This window comes from Opisthorchis viverrini (assembly GCF_000715545.1).
Source record: "Opisthorchis viverrini unplaced genomic scaffold opera_v5_183, whole genome shotgun sequence".
Lineage (NCBI taxonomy): Eukaryota > Metazoa > Platyhelminthes > Trematoda > Opisthorchiida > Opisthorchiidae > Opisthorchis > Opisthorchis viverrini.
In genome coordinates this window covers 521,655-543,792 of record NW_008751841.1, presented here as the reverse complement: position 1 = coordinate 543,792, position 22,138 = coordinate 521,655, and the positions used below count along the sequence as shown (strand labels likewise).

At 41.6% G+C, this 22,138-nt stretch overlaps 1 protein-coding gene across 1 annotated transcript; it reads right to left on the bottom strand.

The window, feature by feature from the left end:
* Window positions 1-1,438: 1,438 nt before the first annotated feature.
* On the bottom strand, window positions 1,439-20,307 carry T265_07759 (hypothetical protein; the record flags this gene model as incomplete). The annotated part of the gene is made up of 5 exons (XM_009173364.1): window positions 1,439-2,182; window positions 12,174-12,286; window positions 18,274-18,369; window positions 18,416-18,474; window positions 19,850-20,307. 5 exons carry the CDS (start codon window positions 20,305-20,307, stop codon window positions 1,439-1,441), a joined length of 1,470 nt encoding a protein of 489 aa, XP_009171628.1.
* Window positions 20,308-22,138: the final 1,831 nt, after the last annotated feature.

Genomic DNA, 22,138 nt, shown 5'->3' with positions numbered 1-22,138 from the left:
CTCAACTACCCTACAGTAATTAGTGGATGCTTTCGTCATTTCTGTGATCTTTCTAGAGCCCTGAGTCATGTAAAGTAGTTGGTCAAACCTACGTATGCCTCTGTCCTTGAATTACCGGCCCCGCGTTAGCTTAACATCTGTGACTATGGTGTTGAGCAGCTAGTAGTCGGCGAAAGAGATAGCGGTCTGAAGATTGTGGCTGAGCCAACTGGAGTGCGGGCGAACATCGGTTGATCGCTGAGCGGTTAAGTAGATACCCTGTTTGAGGAACGACTTGGCCGCTAACAAAGCTATTTTTGCAGAAACAACATGCGTATCCGGAGGCTTCACGATTAGGGATGTAGGAATACTACTGTGCTTTCGACATATGAAGTCAAATACGCAGTGGTTCACCCATTTTGCCTCAAGTCCCGCCCATCGTAACCTAGTCGCTTGGCCTGAGGAAGCTCTTGTGTCAAGAGCGGAACGTTGCCCAGCAACAAATTTACCGAGTGCTACCAACCTTTTCCGAAAGCTATGTCTACCCGATCAGTTCAAAGCGTTTTCCAACTGACTGAGTATGCATATGCACTTGACCAAAATATTATTTCCACGCGCTTGAGATCAGTATTTCACAGACTTCTTACCTCTACAGTTTTTTCCATTTGTAAAGAATTTCGCACCTCAAAATGTATGCTTTCTGACAGAAACAATCAACCTTTGGAGTCTTAAATACTGTATTATTTCTACCAATGCAAGTTGTTCCGCCAATTTAACTGGACGGCACCAAAACAGTGTCTAAGACGGAAGTAGCATACATACTGCTTTCCAGAATGGTAGTACTGGCAGCGTTGGTTGGAAACTAGTACTGGCCCGGCTACACTGAAATAATACTGAGTTTCATATCTAGATTCAGAAACATCCACGAAGAAGGGCGCATGACTAGGCTTAGATAAACTTACTCAGAATTACCTATCAGCATATCTGTCAAACCTGGTCCAATCCATCTGACAGGTAGCACGGTCAAGAGTTTCCGAGCAATAAGTCGTCCAGGTTCCTTCAAGCATAAAATTCGTCAAAAGTTCCCAGTGACAGTGAAGAAGCGTGGTTAGGGAAGACTTTCCAGTCGTTGGCGTTTGGTTGTCAAAACCCTTTTTGAATGAGATATGTAGGTATATTTTTAAGAACATCACAAGAAACTGAGGTAGATAAGGTTGTTCAGTTTTTTGTGCACCTTTGCACTGCATGATTATTCACAATTACTGCAGCTGCTTCAGAGATAAGCAGTATTTGTTTGTTTTTTGGCTAGTTTTGGGCCAAAATATTTGAAATTTGTACAGAAAAATTCAAGAACGACTGTTCATAATTGGTCGATGATTGTACTTTTGTACAAGTTGCATAAACGGGTGAAAAATAGGTTATGGGAAATCTGGAAAGTTGTTTGTAGATCAACAAAAGGCTAAATTGTGCCACGCCGCCGGCGCGATAAAAGATGGCGCTTTAGCCGACTGTTTCCGCAAAACAGCAACTTCATCTGTTCTTCAGACTTCAAGTTTCGAAGTTCCGAAGACGTCAGGCCTAATATTTTAGCCAAGACTTCCGTGTTGATCTCATACAGAGCAAGAACATCCACAAGCTTCATTCTTTGAGGATTTGACAGGAATCCACAGGTCGGGTTACACTGTGGGATCAGATTATCCAGTTGATCTTCACGATGATTTTTAATCTGTATTTTAGTGGCTGATTCTGGGTCCTTTTCAGAGCAAACATAAGGACCATGCCTATTGGATCCAGCAGCCAAACCACACGAGTCAATAAGATGATAAAGCAAGTACTCATTTCTAGGCACATGTGATGAATCTGGGGAAGGAAGGCCCTTTAATGCTCTTCTGTACTGCGGCCACAGTAGACTCCTCTGTTCACGCGAACCATGTGGCCTTACGATCAGTGCTGAAGAAGGCTCGTATTGAAGCAAGGATTTTTTGTTCGAATTGACAAGCAGAGTTTCGGAGGTCCGTAAATTTTGGCTGATCTCACCAGGATCATTTGCAGTAGGTTTCCGTGGGTAGGATGTATGAGAAAATACTGGTTGGTGCCGACTTTGTTTGCTTCGGTTATTCAGCATTGAAATGAGGCGGGACAAAAACAGAAGTGTGGAGTTACGCGTGAATCGAAAGTTGATTGGTTGTCCAGAATTTGTCACCTGTCGCGAGTGGTCCGACAAATACTGAGCGCGAAGATGAAAAAGCGATTGGGCGTTTCGCAGGGACCAGTGAAAAAGCCTTTCTCTAGACCATTCTCTGTCAGGGTGATAGAAATAGACAAGTCATTATAAACCTTTCGGAAAGGTTGAGTTGATATTCTGGTGCTGATAGTAGCTGATAGTAGGGATTTAGCCTGTAGTGGAGAAAACTGGCAAACTAGATTACCATTCAGCGCCTAGATGTTGAGCATAGGATCATTTTTCAACATAATTATAAACAACGTCCTTCTTTTGGCACTGGATATCCACTGCGTGTAAGGACCAGAGAAGACATGCTTCAACCCGGGTTTTTATGGGCTGACAATTAGCGATAACTGTACGTAGAGTCCGTGCTTGACGTACCCTCAAAACTGTGGGTCAGAAGTATATGGTGAACCGTTCCAGAAGTCTAACTTCATTTCAGGGTCCAGTACACCTTAACAAAAGCAGAGTACATAAAACCACTGCATAATCGCATGCATGTGTACCTTGATAGCTCTGCGCGCTCACCGTGTGCAGACAACCTCGCTTAAAGTACGCCGCTAGGTGGCACTGCTAGAAAGGACGCAATAATCCAAGTTATAGTAGTCATTTGGTTTGCCCAATGGAGTCTAATTTAAAAGTGCACATCGGTTAGCTTGACCAGATTGCAGGTCGTCAAAGGATGGCTTAGATGAGTATCTCTTCAAATGGGCGAGCACCCTGAAATGATTGCGGTAGAATAGAACTAAGTCTCTTCCCACCCAGCTTTGTTCTTTTCTCCACAATAAGGACTTCAAGTAAATTATAGTTGCACAGTAACAACTTATCAGTTTTGAATACTGGTATCAAGTCGACGGGATGACAACCAAATGACATTGAAATCACTAAAGTCTTGTGTGACCAATAAACACGTGCATACCAATTTTGAGTTGGCTCCATGCTTATTTTGGAGAAAAGTATACACGAACCAGCACTTTGATTGTGAACGTAACCGAAAAATTTTCAGGTTTGTCAAAAGGATGGACCACTTCGCGTGATAATCTTGCTGTTAATTGTTTTATTCATTATCTAAACCCTGAATATCGGCCAAATACTGCCGATTGAAAAGCAAACCATAGAAGTTCGGAGTCATTTTCCACTAAAGCGTATTAAATAAAGCTAAGTTAGGCGCGGTTACTAAAAGAGTAGTGCAATTCAAACTGCTACACCGATAAGCGGTCTTGTGCGGACTTATCCTGTACTCCGGTCTGCTTTCACCGACGACAACCTGTGAACCTGTTCAGTCTGTTTGCAAAGTACAATTTACTTCAGTCAGCTGTGAGTCCCAAATACAGTTTAGGGCCTTTGCTTAAGTTCTCCCATGCCAATAAACCGAATTATGAAACTTCTAGTGGAGTTTGTGCGGGCTAAACGTGATTAAAAGAGGTGAGTAAATTGTGGGTACCATTGATGCGTGCATTACTATGTGAAGAATCATCATGAGAACTGTTTACATATTTAAGTAGAGTTCAGAGTAATTTCTACTTAGTGGGCCACTCAGTAATTGCTCGCGTGATGCTGAAAATATTATCCTATGGAGCGCAAATCAATAAGTGCTTGCGGTAACGGTACTGGTATTGCTAATGCCTATCAATGAGTTGAGCAACCTACCTGAGCAAATGCCTGTCCCACGCAAGGAGTGCGTCAACAAGTCCAGTGTTGCCGATCGCCTTGTGCACCCAGTTGCTGAAATAGTGAGGTGAAACAATCTTATTTTCAAAACAAAGTAAAAAAAGTAGAAAAACAATATGTCTTTTGGTAGTCTTCCATCTTCGAAACGCCAATGCAGCCCAATTTAGGGATTCGATGTTAGTAGGTATGAAAAAAGCATATTTTTCAAAAATGTTTATAAACTCCGGCCAATAAGACCGTTCGTCAACATGGAGTGGACTGAAGCTGCATCATTAATAGAAGAATGTAGAGTAAAACCGTGTAGTAAGTTCACGATCATTATGGCCCACAAAATAAAATCAACGTTCAAGACAGATGATTCACTGTCGTAAAGCAGTGCTTTATTCGCAAGTCATATTTTGGAGAAAAGAACAAAAATGGACGGAAGAGGAACTTGGTGCTGGCCTATCACAGACATTTGAGGAACCTCCAGACACTCATTCAGGTAATCTGGATGAAGCTATCAACAAGAACGCCACTGATATCATTTAGTGGCCATAACTTGCAGCGTCTCCAATCAGACTCACTGGAGGTCATGCGGTCACACTCCTGGGAGGTAAGGCGCACCGACAGCACCCAGCCTCTTATTACTCTCCTTCATGCCCTTCCGGAGGTCAAAGGCTGGTCACCTTTTCGCCCCCGCCACTCTGCAGAGGACAGGGTTAACAGTATTCTCTTCGGCAAACGATGACTCTGCAATGCAACGCATAGTCCAACCAACGCAGCTTTTGGTGCTGGACGCATCCCTAAGTGGAAGTTCCTGTCTCATAAGTGTCTCCTTAGGGATTTGCGGACACCAATCCATATGAGAAAACAGTTTTCAAAAAACTGATGTCTCAGTTCCACTGCCCGAATAAACCATGTCTCACAGCCGTGTAGCACAAAAATACGACAAAACAGACAACACTGTAAGCTTATACACACGTCCATTGAGCCTTAGGGATATACCGCTTTGACGTCATGGGTGTCTCAAATTGGCAAACACGACCCGAGGCGTGAAGATCCGTGCACTGGCCTCATCTGTCAAGCTATAGTCGGATCAGATACAATTACCAAGTTACGTAAAGCGCGCCACAAATTTGAATGCATCTCCTGGATTCAGCGTCTTCATGTTTCGTAGAATGATCTCACACTTTGTGGACGCGAAGCGCATTTGAAAGGACGACTTTGGTTGAGTCGCCTCTTTGAGACGATGAGGATTTTACTTGCGTATTCCGGATGGACGACGTTTTGGTCAGTATCTATTTGAACAGCGTTCATCTAATTATGTGGTCGATCACGAAATTAAATAGAACCGGATAGGTTGGGATGATTTGGCGGACACCATTTTGTGTACGGAAGCTTTAAGAGAGCCCTCTGTTTACTCTCACACGCCAGGTATGCTGGGAATACAAAGAACTTATTGTGTTCACAGACGTCTGGAGCATTCCTTGCTGAGCAGGTGTTTTAAGGAGAACGGACCGGTCAGTTTAGTCCAACGCGCACTGCAACTTCAATCATGCTAAACCTGCGGGCCGTTCATACGTAGGGCGTTTTTATAGCACCTGACAGCGTGTGAATAATCGGTCAGTGGATCTCATATCAGGTCGGAATCCCGCTAGCATTTCTCGAGCCAGTGTTTCATGAAGCACCAAAAGTCGATGCCAACAGCCTCGTTACGACCAGGAGTAAGTTTTTCCCCTGGTAATTACCACACTCACTACGGGCCTCTATTTTAAAATATGCACTATCATCGAATCATCTCAGTCATCTGGGACAGTTGTGCCTTAGAAATGCAGATAATAGCAGAAAATCGCTAAATGAGAACTTCACTCCCATTTTTGAACTGTGAGGGTGGAAGTTCATCCGGATGTGGAGCTCAGTGGCGCTTGGAAGACGATATACAGTCATAAGTCTCCGAAGCCATTGGGGCTCCCATTTTGACCGTCCAGGGTTCTAACTCAGCGGGAGGATCCAAATAAAGTGCAGCCGGTAGCCACGGTAATTGGTGCTTAAATCATCCTGCGCAGCGTTCGAGGCGTTCTTCTTTCTCCGAATTGTTACATCAACTTTATTGTTGATGATTTCGCTCAGCGGCGGCTTCTAAGGACCGGTCACACGGACCAAGTGGAATAAACTTCGGACATTCCCGGCTTTCCGGACCTATTCAGTTTCATTAGCCTTCATTGTCCACCAGTCTTCATTATCGGTACGAAAACCCCTTTTCAAATGTCTGTTAATTCGTCAGGTCCAATTATATTCGGAATCGGCCGGGACACTTCCGTATTCTTGTCCCATATCTAGTGCTTGAGCGGACCTGGTAGCGCTGTGCCACGAGCAACACTTCTGGCAGTGTGCAAATATGTGTAGATCTCAGCGAATATACAATCATCTGCAAACTAATTTGGTTCTTTCGAGAGACTCACCTGGAACCCAGCTGAATCTCTCGTTTTTCATGTTCTCAGGCAACTGGATGTGCTGCACCAGGCCGCTTCATGTTTCAGTCGCTACGATATGTGAAATATCGCGATACATGTATATCTTTGTAATGTACTACTCATAAGGTTGTTGAAAATCCATCGACAGCCCACGACCGGTTTCGCCCCGAAAGAAACCTGGCTGACGGCGCCAGGTGACGGTGGACGTGGCACGAGATTGTTTGTGAGTGTGTGATTCATGGTTGTTAGGGTGCCTAGATCTAGAGGAGAGGGTATTACGGCTCATCGAACAAAGCCTTTGTCTCAAAAACCTAACAGCAGGGCAGCGGTGTTTATCGGGAAATGCAGGTGCATTATAACGTTTACGGAACAAGTCGCCGCACATGTTCTAACCCCCAGTATTAAGGCCCATGAGACTCTGTTAGTCAGATCTGTAATCATTCACCTACTTGGTGTGGGAGATTAGACAAGTGTCGCGCGGACACCGAATGCGTCCCGAAGAAATACAATTTGCCACACTACGCTAAAGTCCAATGTCTGTGAGAGGTGGGTTCTGCCGAATACACTGTATAGCTGACATCGGAGAAAAATGCGGTCCTATGCTGACAATGTTCCCTTGCATTATAACGTTGAACAAGTCGCCGCACATGTTCTAACCCCCAGTATTAAGGCCCATGAGACTCTGTTAGTCAGATCTGTAATCATTCACCTACTTGGTGTGGGAGATTAGACAAGTGTCGCGCGGACACCGAATGCGTCCCGAAGAAATACAATTTGCCACACTACGCTAAAGTCCAATGTCTGTGAGAGGTGGGTTCTGCCGAATACACTGTATAGCTGACATCGGAGAAAAATGCGGTCCTATGCTGACAATGTTCCCTTGCAAAGTTGACTGCATCTATTAAGTACAGCATGTGTTAGTAACGTTTACCACTCTATCAAATTCAAAGCGGGCAGCAGATTAGTGATTCCACGATTCGTATACAGTTTCCCGCTCTGAGTATTCGCCGTAATGAAATATCTTTTTGGGTTGTCTGAAGTCATGGCTCTTTCATATATGTCTAGTATGCCTCAGGTCTTACGCGGAACCTTCTCTAAAATGAAGAATCTATCTTTTCTGCTATGCAGCACATTATAAAGGTCAGATTTTAGTTTTCAAATGAGGATGCTTTTTAAACTGAGTCAGCTCTATGGATCAGTGTCTCACTGTATACTCTACTTAACCACGTCATCTTGAGATTATCTAGCAGGTCGCCTGTTCAGTCAATCAAAGGTTTGGATCTTCTCTGACGGATTGAACCAGTTTTTGTCCTTTGAAGGGTGCATTTGTGTTAGTTCGATGACTTCATCTTTCCAACGTTTGCATAGGATTAAATTATATACTCGTGGTAACACATGAACAATTTGTCAGCTACTATAATCAGCTGTTCAGTAGTCCGAATAACGTACTGTGTGGTGAACATACGATTCAGTCTAGCACGAAAACTGGTGGTGCACGAGGCATTTGTACGGTTATACAGTTTACGCACCTGGCCCTAATGCAACCTCCCGATGAACAATTCCACGAAAATGTAAACTAAATTATGACGTCACCATGTTTTAAAACAAGCTAATTTCTTCTGTCGTAGTCGTAATTAATTTCTAAGCTGTTGCTCACTGTGCAGTGCTCCATCACCCTCCCTAACAATGCATTAATGACGTCACTCTGGCTAGTGATGAAACGTTTGCAATCAAATCGCCCCGCTCAAGAAACAAACCGACGAACGGTTACATATTTCTTTCGTTGAAACTCCAAGCAACTTACTGGTGGGGTGTCCAGTCTGCTGTCCTGTGCATACAGTCATGCAAGATGCTAAGTACCAATTTTGTTAGTGAACACTGTTCAGTACAAAGTGATCCCAAATTTGGTGGCATGTCTCCCACGAGTGGTGCTTATGTTGAGACCTTCTATACCTTGGACGCTATTGTTCAACGGGTTGAGTGGAGATAGGTGCATGGGCAGGTGGTAGCAACACCTAGTACTGTAGGAAAACAACAGAAACCTGGAGTGGTGGTGTACTTACAATGCTTTGGAGAATTCCTGTAAATTCGAATGTTTTAAAGATCATAATGACTTGGGAGATATGAAGATTTTATAAGCAAGGCGATTGTTATAACATACTTAAAAACAGAGGAGCTTGATTAGGCAAAAATCAAGATGTGACCGAAGCATGCTCTGCCCACCAGTTCAGAATCGGAGTTATCGAGGGATCCGCCACTGCTTATCCAGGTTGTGCAATTAATCCCAGGGTAAATGATTAATGGATCTCACGCACGACAACTCAGATAGCTGTCTCAGGGGTTAAGATGCACAAGGTTGGTAGATATCTCCAATATAATTATGATGAAGAAGATACAAAGAATACAAATAAAAAGCCATGTTATATCACGGGCGGATTTTGCGATTTACATCGTCGTTAAATGACCGAATAGGAGATCTGGTGCATTATATCCACTGGGTAGAAATTGAGCAGCATAGACCCATAGAATCCACATCCCTGTCACCAAAGGTTACTTGGAGTGGGTGCACATTTTCGCAAGTAATGCACTTTACCCGCTTGACACTACACTTATCTTCATACAAGCTGTGCAGTACAACACACTGCATGTTGCATTGTGTGATCTAAGTAAGAAGGAATCCAACAGACATTTTTCAGCCATATTCGTCTCATCTTCACTGAGGACTCACGTCAGGTACACCAAGTTAACTTTATCATACTTGCTTAACCAAATAGCCTCAGAGAGCCACAACTGTCTTCATACTTATTCAAATAGAGCTAAATTCAACACTAAGAATTGGATCACAACTAGTAAAAAACAATGAACGGCATCAATAATGGCCGAGTGCTAAATGAGAGGAAAAGCATCGTTATTTTCATTATATTTGATCATTTTGATGTGCTTGAGTGTAATAACTCAACAAAGAGAGACGCCGTGATAAGTACCATGAATTGCCCGCACAAATATGTGTTCAAAAATGTTAACCTAAAAGTTATTCCTAGGAGAATGATGCTTACTTTTTTGTGAGAATCTCGTGGTCGATACAAGAGGGAGCGAAGACACCTCTGAAAATTACAGCGAGAAAAAGATTGAAAATTTCGATGTAAAAGAAGATATAAATACACATATGTCACATTTGCCTTATTATTTAGACTGATTTTATAATTAAAATTGTGTAGGAATAGCTAGCGCACGAACAAAGAATAGAACGCATTGTAGTAATAATATTCGTTGACCACAACGCCTTAACATTGTGGCGGTGATCCACATTCTAGCCTATTAAACCAGGCGCTCACCTGTTGGAATAACACTCCGGCAAAAACTATAGTTTGCTTCACAATTTTACCGCTTTACAATGGTGATATTTTCTAATATTGACAGTCCTACTTTTGGGTCCAAAGCAGAGATTTCAGTTTATGGCTTGGAGCAGGTTCATCCTGGTCAATAAGATGATTTTAGTAACCTCGGTATCACTCATTAGCTAAGTCCTCTTTGCCTTAGTGAGTTTAGACGAGGTTGAGCAAAATGGTGGTTGTTTTATCAACCTTTGCGTAAGTTCGCGATAATTTCCCACTAGATCATTTTATGCTGAGATATAGCGATCCATGTCGTGATATCACCGCAAGCACTGCGTGAGTCACCCCTCTTTCCTCTTGTACTTTGTTCGTATTTATCACATTACCTCTTTAGTGCAAGTGTTTTGCGCATAAATACCACAAACCAAGATGAAATTCCTCACTTAAAGGCACAGCGCGTACGCTAGCAAAACGAAATGATATGAGGTGCGACATTTCCTCATACACAATAACTTTTAAACGTGAGAATAAGCGTGAGAATGCCCGGAGGTAAGCAACAATATTTAGATGAAAGCTAGAGTAGGCAAAGTGTTCAGCTACACTTACCTGATGTTCTGTAGACTCTGGGCAACCTGTTTCCCCAGTTTCTGTATGTAGGTCCACTTTCCATATGTGCCGCCCGTGAGAAGTGGAACTTTGGACATTTGCATCTGTGCTTCATCGAATAAACTTTGAACAATATAAACCGGTGCTGATGTGGGAAACAAAATCGGGAAAGTCATGATAACTTGTTTAGTCACCACTGGACGCAGTCCAAAATAATATGTTTTATTAAAAGTGATATATATCATTGCTAGGTTACCAGTATTTGAACTAACATTTAAAAACGAACAGGAATGGGCTAGTGATTAGTTGTTCAGCTATACCTGAATGACTTTTTACTAATAACCGGCAGGGCAGAATATTTGTTTTAAACATTAACGTTACTGAATGAGAGTGGAGCATATTTTGAGTATTGTGAACCTTAGTTAAAAAAGGTCGCCAAGCGAGGCGGATTATCCGTGCTGTTGTCTTTTTCGGGGGGAGGGGAGGGGGCTGTTGAGACCCGAAAGCGTTTGAGACATAGAACAGGTGATGCACGCGTCTTTAGATTTTTATGCATTGGGCAAACAACGTAAATTGCAATAATTGCGTTTGAAATCTTTGTTTGTGTGCAAATTATCAAATGAATTTGGCACTGAGGTGTTAATCGGCGTCTCCAGATGCATCACCTTCCGACTAGGTAGGATGCCTCTACACCGGCAAGTTTGTTACAGCTTTTTAACTCGATGGATTTCTCCACTCACTTATGGCCCCCGTAGAAACAGGACCAGGATGGGCTTTTGCCGCAAGACACATTAGCAGTGAAGTTCGGCTCATGAAAACAAACATGATCGCTTTACTGAGCTCTTCAAATACATGTGAAGTATGTCTCCTTTTTTCTCTTGTAAAAGTCCTCACTAACATCCTCCAGCTCAGCACCCATTGCACGTGTGAGCTGAACTGGTATCCAGAATACTGCCATGGAAACATCGCTCTTTATCTCAGATGCGCGCACATATCACTCTAATTTACAGACAAAAATTGTGCCTCTTTTCGGCTGTCGTTTTAAGCCCAAATGAGTACCGTTATGTACTCCGTTTGCGCGTTGTTCACAAAGCGCGTCAGGTAAACACGGAGGGCTTTAAATTTCTCCCATCCTACAAACAGGCTACAAGTACTGTGTCTAGATAAGAAAAAATCACACAAGGTGCATGGGGCTTGCATCTGAGAAGACGAACATGGCTGCAGAGTAGTGGCAAGTAAATAACGCGGCTGGTCAGGTGCTCGTGGTTGCTACTTGGACAGAAGTCACCGGATTGAATCTAAGTACGGAATCATTGAACGAATATCACTGATGAATCCTAACAAAGAGACAAATGCATAGCGTTTCTCTGTTTTTTCTTGGCATGGACTGACTTCACTTGATTTGGTCATCTAATGCGAAGCACTGCGCTGCTAGTATGTAACCACCCAAGGTAGCGGAATGAACGGCAGGTTCTATCTCTACACAGTGTAACTCAAAACTCACAGGCCCATGCTATTTTGGAGTAGCGCGTTCGTCGAAGCGCTACGACAATTGAGCTACTAGTGGTATAGAAACAGGCATTACTGGGTATCAGAGAGGAGAAGGCGATGAAGGCAACTCAAATCAAATATACAGAACCAAAAGTTATGAGAAAAACACTTTTAAGACACAGTCGTCATGCTCGCAACAAAAAGCCGATCGTTTTGGAGTTTGTGGGGGTTGGTACCTGCAAAACGACGAGAAGTTTTCGACCGAGCGGAGCAGACGGTTAACTAAAAAAGCTTGCCCGAAGTTTTTTATTTACGAAGCTGGTCTGCAGCACAATATGGTAAGCTATCGGGTCCAATTTGCCTTATCCATCCCTATTCAGGTAGCTCTTTTATTTTGGTGGTGTCACTTACATAGAATTCATCTAGTGAAAGGAACATTCGATGTTGACTTTCGCAAATAAAACTGATTAAACAGTTCGCGGTCAGGCGCATGTTAGTGATGACAAGAACAAAGGAATTCGACGCTGTAATCTTCTATTCGGAAAAGGTGAGAAGACATTATTTCAAGTGTACTGAGCGATTATAAAAAGTAAAGAAAGACTTAACACATTGAAAATGCAATAGAGCTAGCCCAAGGTCGACAAAGTTTTACTCTACTGTAAGTTTATGTCAGTAATACGGAATGTCCCTTCATGGACCAGCAAGAGTATGCAATAAGATTGTCGAAGCGCAACTGATTGCTGGTAATCTTTTGATGTGGAGGAGGAAAGAGACCAAGGCAAAAAATATTCCGTTATATTTGCTTCCCCTGAAAAACAGATTTGTAATTAAACAACTCCATGATATATGTTGAAATTTTTAATTTATGCAGAGAGTACCTCTTTCCGGTCAAGCTTGTCAGTAAATACTAATTTACTATACCCTGGAGAAGCAGATCTTCCTGTGTTGCAGTCTGGATTTATTCAGGCGAATAAAGCCTACAAGCAAAATCAAACTGAACTTGATGGATCTACAATGAGGTTTGTGAGTAGCACACACTACACTGAACTGTGAGTTATGCACTTTGAAATTGTAGGTAGTTTTTTGAGTCAGTACTGATATTAATTTACTTGTACTGTATCCCCCTTTATTCACACAACCTATGGGCATTTCATCATTTTAGGTTTCTCAAGCGTAAAATGTGTTCAGTCACGTTGGAATCTGAAAGCTAATCATCAGGCGTTTGTGAAAAGCTTATGAAGTCTCCATGTGTCCGGCCCGAGGACCACGAATTACGAGGCGTGTTCTAATGAATGGTGAGTGTGTCAGATGGCTCGAACAGATACTCCAGGAACTGTCTTTCTGTTTGTCTCGGTAGCCTGTTTATTTGGTCTGTTGGTGATGTGGGCGCTTTAAATATGCTGTTTTGATTTAACGTCTTGTCAATACAAGACAAAGGGGTTATTCACAGAAGAACAGTGTGGATACTATTTTCAACATTCAGTGAATTGTGTTGAATAACACTACGGATGTACTGTGGCTAAAGTGACTTAAGGTTGATCAAAGATACCAGAAACTCACTTTTTATATATCGGTACATGAAAGGTGCAAGGAAACACTTCCACCTTTCCTCCCTTGGCTGATTTTGCCGGCAAGATTTCGGTATGTGGGCTTTCCAGTATCTTTAAGAGAGCAAAACAGGTTTTAGGGGAGGCGAACAACTGCAGTATTTCTTACGGTTTGAGTTACACTACTTGTATACATATCTCTACTTGGGTGATTCTTATAGGGGCAGGTCAGTGTGTGAAAACTAAGGCAACACTGGCTATCGCTTTCACTTTCGGGTTGCAAACTCAAAACGCACGATGCGTAACTGGGTAGCTCTGAGATGGTTCTAAATTATACTGCATCCCGCAACTTCTCTGCACTCAAAAAGTATGGTAAAATATTTGGGTTATTAAGCTTAATAATCATATATGAAGCAAAAACTTTTGGCGCCTTAAACACAGAACTAGTTTAAGTATTGTACAATTATCTCGAAGAGTGTAGCTTAAAACACAGCGGAGGCAACCGTGAGAAGAATACTAACTCTGTTTTATCACACTTCCTAGCCAGGTGATACAAGAAAAGATTTGTGTAATGGAGAATAAATCCATTTTTTGACTGTATCACGATAGATGCAGTGTCCTACGCCTAAGAGCATAGTCAAAAACTGTTTTTTTTGCCGTGAGAAATTGAAAAGTTTTTGTCAGTTAAGAACAAACAAAACATTTTGTCAAATCCTCAAATTTGCATGCCAAGTAAGGTGTAGAGAGCGACTAAAGTACCGTCAGCTAAATCTCCTTTTTATGCTGCGCAAGGTAGCCTAATGTTTTACTTGGTACGATATTTATGATATCGCACTGCATTACGCCGATGTAACACACTACTCATACGACGGGGGTCCCAAATGAAACTAGCTAGATTTCATGATTATGGGAATCTCTCAAAGAGTTTTCACCAACTTTATCGGCGACGCATCAAACCAGAGCAAAAGAATCATTGGGTCGAAAACCACGTAGTAGATCTTCTCATAACACTGTGCTTTTTTTGAACAATGCACATACTTTCCACATCATAAGTGAAAAGCACCAGAACACGAATTTTTTTACTCCTGTGCCGACAGCCAAGTTGTTCTGTTTTGTAGACGATGTCATGTTGGCATTGTAGGATAAACTGACTCACCTCATTCCTCGGTGAATTCCTTCCTCAGCTGGGCATTCGAAGATATTGCTGCACGCAGATGGCCGATAAGCAGGTATGTGAATAAACCAAGCGGAATCGACAATTCCACTCACAAGTATTGGACGGCCAATCTTAGTGACAATTCTTCGGCGCAACCGGTCAATATTCATGAGAACACCAATACCTCCAGCACTAACAGAATGAAATGATTTGAGTTGAAAGCTGGATAAAAACGCTGCTAATTTTCAGGAAACGTTTGGGATTATAGATAGTTGAGAATTGCTAGAAGTCAGTCGTGTGGATTCAGGCTTTATAGGGTTCTGAGTTACAACATTTTCTTTCCAAGCCCACAAAACTTTACTTCACTCGGTGCTAGTTTGTAGAGGCGAGTATGCTGGTTAGATTACAATAAATAAACCTTACTTCAAGTGTGTGTACGTGATCAGTTTGTGTTGCTTCAACTGATGAAACTCGTTTCACCAATATGGTTTTTCTGCAATGTTGTCATAATTAGGGTAAGGAGTTAGTGAAACATGTCTCAGCAGATAGCCTATCGGTATGGTTCAAGTGGATTTGCCTCATATGCTGGTCAAAACGTACCTGGAACCAGCAAATACAACTCGGTGGATCTCCCTCATGTTTCCCCACGGCAAACTGTCTGTCACGGCTTGTAAAATCCTGGAACCATGAAAAAAGAAGTCTAAAGGGCAAAAAGACAAATTAAGTGTGATTAAAAGGAGAATGTCAACAAGAGAGCCAATGGAAAAATGGACTCGTGAATTTATTCCATCAAAATTTGTTTTAAATGCAGAAAATAAATATTTAGTCGATCAAGAGGGGTTGCAGTCACACGAAAGCCACTTTATATCCAAGAATTATTTCAGAGTACACCCAGTTGCTTAATTTTCAAAGCTGCCGCTTTCATTGTTTTGCCAACTCGTCAAACAAACAAAACGTTTGGACATTAATCCCAACCTTGTGTTCTACGATTTTGCTTTGAATGTAAACTGCGGCGTATTGACAGCACGTTTACCAACAGTGGCCGCACATGGTCCTGCTTGTTAATCTGCACAGCATGTGAGAAAAATGCGCGTTCCTTTAAAAGACATCACAAACAACGCGAAGATCAAACTAACGCAACAGAGGAATGGACCAGTTGCGATCACTAAGATGGGTCAGTAGATGAGGGCGGAATTCATGATGAACTAAAACCTATGGGAGCGAAATATCTTCTCACGATTTCCTCCCACTCTGCTTAAATTAATGAGCCAAATGGAAACTGATTGGCAATTGATTTGCCTACTTGTTACGGCCCTGTCCATAAGATGGGAACCATTTTCCTATTCTGAATCAATGCGATCATCTCTGTATGAAAGCACTACCAAATAAATCGTTGGCTTTGCAACAAGGGCTATTTGCTGACCGGATGCTACGGGTGCTTACACATCATAAAACATTATTCTGAAAGCAGATTAAGATTTCCTACAATTTCAATATGGTTTGGAGAATATGGTCATTGACTTCGACAAAAAGCTTCGAAACGCAAGCAATAATGAGTTTTAGACCGGAAAACATGCTTTTTGGTGATACCTGAAATCTCCAACAGCTTTATTTGCCCTAAAGGTAATCGCTCAGATCTTGTGTCTTTTTGTCAATTGGTGATTGTACCTACCAAAGTAAGCGACTACCCAAATCTTGTCTGATAGCATCACACGTTCGAATGTGTGCAATATCCCGAGTTTCGGTCAGGTAGCTGGCAGCCGATAAATCGTTCGCCCACAGGTGACAGGAAGTCTTTCCTTAATTTGCTGCAAGCATTAATGCTTGCTATGCATTCTTCCAGCTTATCGTGTTACGGGCTGAAAAAAGCCCTGAAGTGCCTCAGGTCTAATCGGTTACCCAAAAGACTGCTCATTAAAAAGTATTATGCAGATTACTTTTTTTGACATTTATCAACGAAGCTGACTTTTAGGGGCAAACAACCAATTTGGGAATTCGGCATCAAGCGTATACACGCCTGCCCGTTCAAATGTGAGAATTCAGATGCGTCCAACATACGTTGGTGGAACAGTGGTAACACGTTGGCCTCGCACGTCAGGTGTCCGGAGTTCAAACCCCGGCATGTCCATTGGATATGCACCACCAATCAGTTCTAATAAGAGCGGAACTCGAGTCTAGTGCTTCTACCCTTTGGTGTAGATTCACCAGAATAATTGCATCAGGACAGGAGGACAACTGTTCAAACGAGAGCAACGTGAATGTGAGAAATATACATGCCGCAAACCCACTACATGCATCGAAATTACTTTGCGCCACTGACTGTGATCTGCGCTAGTTTACATGTAATCTGATACAAGAAATGCAGTTCTATCGTTATTTGGACTGTTTGCGATACGAATGAGTCTCAGATGCTGAGGATTGAACTTCAACTTAATAAACACACAGGCAAGCTATCACGAGGTTCTATTGCCGTCACATGTCAATTGTACTGTAAAAGTAGTTGACTATGTCTCTGTTAAGGTCTCACTGGTTGAGCCTAGATTTCAAGTTATTAAGCTAGTTACAACATGAGACCCGTTCAAATATAAGCAGTCATTAGAAAACTAAGACAATTTTACAAGCAAAATGCGATGAAATAACTGCACAAAATCAGTAAAACCTTACCGCCAGTTTGATTAACTCTTCTTCCGGTCCATAGATCACTAGAGCAGTAAGGGATAAAACTTAGTTTTAGTGGTTATCCTTGTAAAAATCTAGCCACTTACACACTGTTATATTCGTGATAGATGGGATTCACATTCGGGTTGGAGGATAGTATGCCATCGACTGAAAACATAAAAAGAACATTTCTGTGGTAAACAGAATTTTACGAGGTCTAACAAGAAATCATTGCATTGCATCGTTGCATGACTAAATACACTGGTTAAATAAATAAGCACACTATTTTGACACTCTTCGGTCCAATCTACTGTTTTGCGTCTTAAAACTGCTTATCAGATGAGAATAGTTAAGGCTTGTCATAGATGTCAAATAAGAGTAACTTTCGCGTTAACATTTTATTACTCAGATACTGTCATTTGGTGTATAGTAAAAATCACACCATCTTAATCTGATGGCTTAATGTTAGGCAATACGGATATCCATTCCCTCCGACGTCTTGCATTTGTTCGGCTAAAGATTGGACTGAAGGATTTCACGCCAGTTGCCAAAACCTAGGAACTGGTGAACTGAATTTTTGTTAGAACAACGCACACTTTTGCATTCTGTCAGTTTTGAACTAGGATGCCCAGATATGCAAGGTCCAATTAGCCATTACAATAAGAAAGAGCAACCAAACCACTTTCAAATTTTCGGTAATTTCTGCTGATGCGAAAGTTCCGTCAGTCTCTGGCGCACGTTAATCTGGGTGTTTTGGGCAGTTCATTCAACTCATACTTGTCTTGGAACATAATATTTTCAGAGAATGAAGTTTTCTCATTCAGATACTCATAGGTACCCTGGTGGATTAAAGTGAGCATTTTAGGTACTGATACTATGAAACATGGACTTAATGCTGACATATTTTCAAATAAGACTGATTTTTGCCTTATATGGCTGATAGCCAGCTCTTACAGAAAAAGATGCCATAGGGGTCAAGCAATATTTTCTACCTACTGATGATGTTTATTCTTCATTGTGTAGTTGGACCTACAAGATCAAGACCTAGATTTACGTCGCACGACGGCGCATTTAAATTTAACGTCGTGGATTTTAACTACCGAAGATAATTAAGATCTGGATGATATCTGATATACTATAAAGAACTTACAGGGTCGTTGCTGCGGCCAAGAACTTGAAGAAAACAGGGAGAAGGTACTTGATTCACGTAGCTGGCAGGTGGTGTTGTCAAAACAATACCATCCACCTGAAGTATGAGAATGATTATTGAAATGGCATTGGCGTTCACTTACCCTCAAGGAATATAAGCCAATTTTGTGAATTTCCCCCTTTTGACCGTCGATAGTAATAACTAAAATTGAATTTCACACACGAAGCCGAAGAGTTAATCCGTTCAAGTTGAAATGAAAATCTGAATATGCCATTATTAATAACAGAGAAGTCACTTGACAATAAGGGGGTTAATATAAACCCTAACTTCGGAGAATGGGCACGAAATGAGTTATTCTGGGAACAAGGAACTAGCGTGACACTTCCGAACTCTTACGGAAGTAAGTGTTCGTTGCTCACAATCAAGCATGTCGTGGTTCATTCTTTGTACACAAATAAAATCTGAGTGGCCCACTAGTACTTTATTTAGCAGCATAAAGGTTTTGCATGCAGACTTTTAACTAAATAAACCTGGCAAATTAAAACGAAGTAGTTCATTTTTATAAATAAATAAGCAATCACATGGTTTCGTGTTGTCAATGCCCAAAGTATCCCTATGTTTTTGGGTAAAAATGAAGGAATGCTAAAAATATAAAGTGGAATATAAAGTGGAATTCCTTTTGCAAGGAACGACCTTGGTATTATTTTATCCATGCATTTAGTAGGACACAATTCGCCATTGGAAATATTTAGATCAAGACTAATGTTCAGCATGGTGAAATTTAACTCTAGGTTCCCAGCAATTTGAGTAAGCTTTGTTGATTGCTAAAGAGCTACCCACCTTGAGACGTGTAGTCCCTGGAAGCACATTATAACTAAGGGACTAGAAGGACAAGCTAACCACAGGATATCTAGATCTACGGATATCTGAGCCAGCGTGGAGCTGTGATATTGCAAAGCAGGCAATAAAGGCTCCTTATTTACGAACAAACCAAAACAGTGGAGGTGGGTGAGAAATAAATATACAAACATTGTGGTCTGGAATGTCCCAGACTTAGGAACAGACGCTCTTAGCCTAAATCTTAAGAGATTGTCAAACGTACATGAAAAATCCCTTACATTCTTGGGACAGTGAGTTCTCGAGATTTCTCACTGAGCTAAAACATCACTTTTTTTCTAGATGTGTTCATTTTTTCAAGAGCTTGTTCTTGGACTGCCATCAGATGTCAATGTGGGCAACGGTGAACCAGTAGTATTACTGGCAAGGCAAATGCGAACCGCATGCATTTTCGACGAACAGTTAGAGGTGGTTTGGGAGTGCTAACCGATGTTCCTAAACATGTTCAAATTTACTATCGTTTACTGATATTTACAGAAGAGATCGCGCTAATTTTTCCTGACAGCATTATACACATATCTATGTGTTTAAAAGTGATTGTTTGGCACTGATTTGTATGGAGGTTGAATTTTATGAAACCACAAAAAAGCTCTTTTGCAGCTCAATTTGCTATCTACGTGGTTTCGCTGATGTACTTGCTATCCATAATCCCCCGTTTAAGATTACAATCACATCTTACCCTGCCTGAGTTCCGTCATTGCACAGAGCATTTGTATCGTTCAATAAAGTGAGTGTATAGTACATGCGAGATGTGTAATGGTAATCGCGCTCTATGTTTGTTTGATGATTCCAGGAAAGTGCTTCACTACGCTGATTATCATCTTCATCTGCTGGGGCTACTGGGGGTTCCCATGGTGCAACTGAAGCGGCGGATTCCCAGGTATCGTAGGAATTCCGGAGCTCCGGACCGCTGGGCGATTCAGCTTGCAGAAGGTATTTGTAATTGGGCCTGGAACTGACATCAGTCAACCAGAGACACAGAAAGAGGACCAGCGTGCTGATATGACTGACAATAGAGCCACGTGTAATATGAACCTCCTGGTCACTGACGAACGGTTTCATTGCGTTGGTACGTCTGCGGAGAAAATAAGAAGATTCGGGCACAGAAGTGCTATTAACGTTGTTTTGGCGAGGCATGGAAGCTTTTTGAAGAACCAGATCCGATAGAATCCTTCCACAAAATAACACGAAAAACTAAAAATTTTAACATTAAATACAATCTAAAATGAGGACAGAGTAGAAATTTTTTAAAACTTTGAACATAGTCCTTTCCAACGTCATATCTCACTGAATCTCACTTTAATGGTTTGTCCCCGTTTGTGGTGATGCTAGTTCATCTTAGTTTATTGGCCAATATGTAACAAGGCAGTTGCTGAAGTTTCGCTAAATGGTAGAGTAGTTAAAGGTCCTAGGCAATTTTCGGTTGAGTTTAGTGAAACCAGCTTCTTAACTGCATCAAATGCGACAGATCGAAGCACCATTTACCATACGATTTGGACGTTTCTCTTGCCCGTGATGTGTCACAGTTCACCTTCAGATCATGAGAGTGGGAAGAAATGAACCTTGCTAAAACCTGACATGACAAGCGATTGCGGTAAGTCCTCGTTGCACCAATATAGCAAAAAAGCAAGAAGGACCATGAGCAAACTTTGGTTTGGCTTCTTTTTGAGAGGGCATGAAAATCTTTTCCGAAGAGATTTTCGAAGGGGATATTCAAAACATCTCAACCGCACTGCAGAAAACGGCTCTCTAGAGATCTCCACCAAAAAGTGCGTGAAGAACTTTAAACAGAAAGGGAACAACATGTTAGCCACAAAAAACATTCTATTATAGTATGATTCAAAAAGGACTAGATAGTTTGGCGACTGTGACTGTGATTGAGTCAAATCCCCACAAAGTCGTTCAGCGATGCGATTCTTCTAGTTCCAAAAAAACGTGACAGATGCTTGTGGAAGCAACTCTTAAAAATCCAAACCCATTGTTTACATACAGATCTATTCCAGTACTTGAATGCAGTAAGGTGTTAAATTCCTAGTTGTCAAGATTGCATCCAAAAATTTACACTTTTTTGAAAGAAGTGGTACCGGGTTTTTCCCCGCAGATATAGAACAGATTATTTTTACGTCATATCCCAAAAACTCATGTGCCTTTCTATCGAAATTTAAAACCAGATTTTACATTGCTGATTAAATAAGCAACAATTAGGCCTTCTGTGGTGCGTTCGGGTGCTATTGTCAATGTGCACATATTGGGCTACCTGTCTCTCGTGCACAATGAATTTTAACCTGACATAATTTGGGTGAGTCCAAATATATGACCCTATCACAGGGAGGGTTGTTGTTGGAGTTCATCCAAGGTAAAGTAACATCGAACTCAATTTCATCGAGGTTACATCATAATCTAGGGAAATTAAAATCTATGGACTCAGCCTCAAGCTCGTCAAAACAAACTAATTTGCATCCCCATGGTGTCGCTTGAACGCAGGTTGTATTGTTCTATTACAGCAAAATTTCCGCACCAATTTAGAGCAATCAGGTGACTGAAGACCGCGGAGAACATAATTTTAATTTGATCCCTAAAAATTTGTGAAAAAACTCAGAACCAGGATTGCAAAAAAACTTTGGGATGTCAGCTTGTCATGAAGTTGCTCCAAAGGAATTCGTTTGACCACCGCATTGGATTGCTGCCTTGTATGTGTATGATTAGAAAAGAACGCTATCGTCGACTGCGTCGACTATGAATGCCAGCCCACTCACTTTTTAATTGCACTATCACTGAACTTCATTTTCAAGAAGTTGTGGACGAATTGGTAATGTGGTGAAATATTGGTAGCTCGGGTGAGTTTATTGGTTGTTGATCAGATGGCTGTTGATCTGTTCGCCGAGCTTGGCAATTGGCTTGCAAACGTTTCGTCACCATACGAGGAGACATCATCAGTGCGCAGCTGGGTGCAGCGCACAGGTCAACA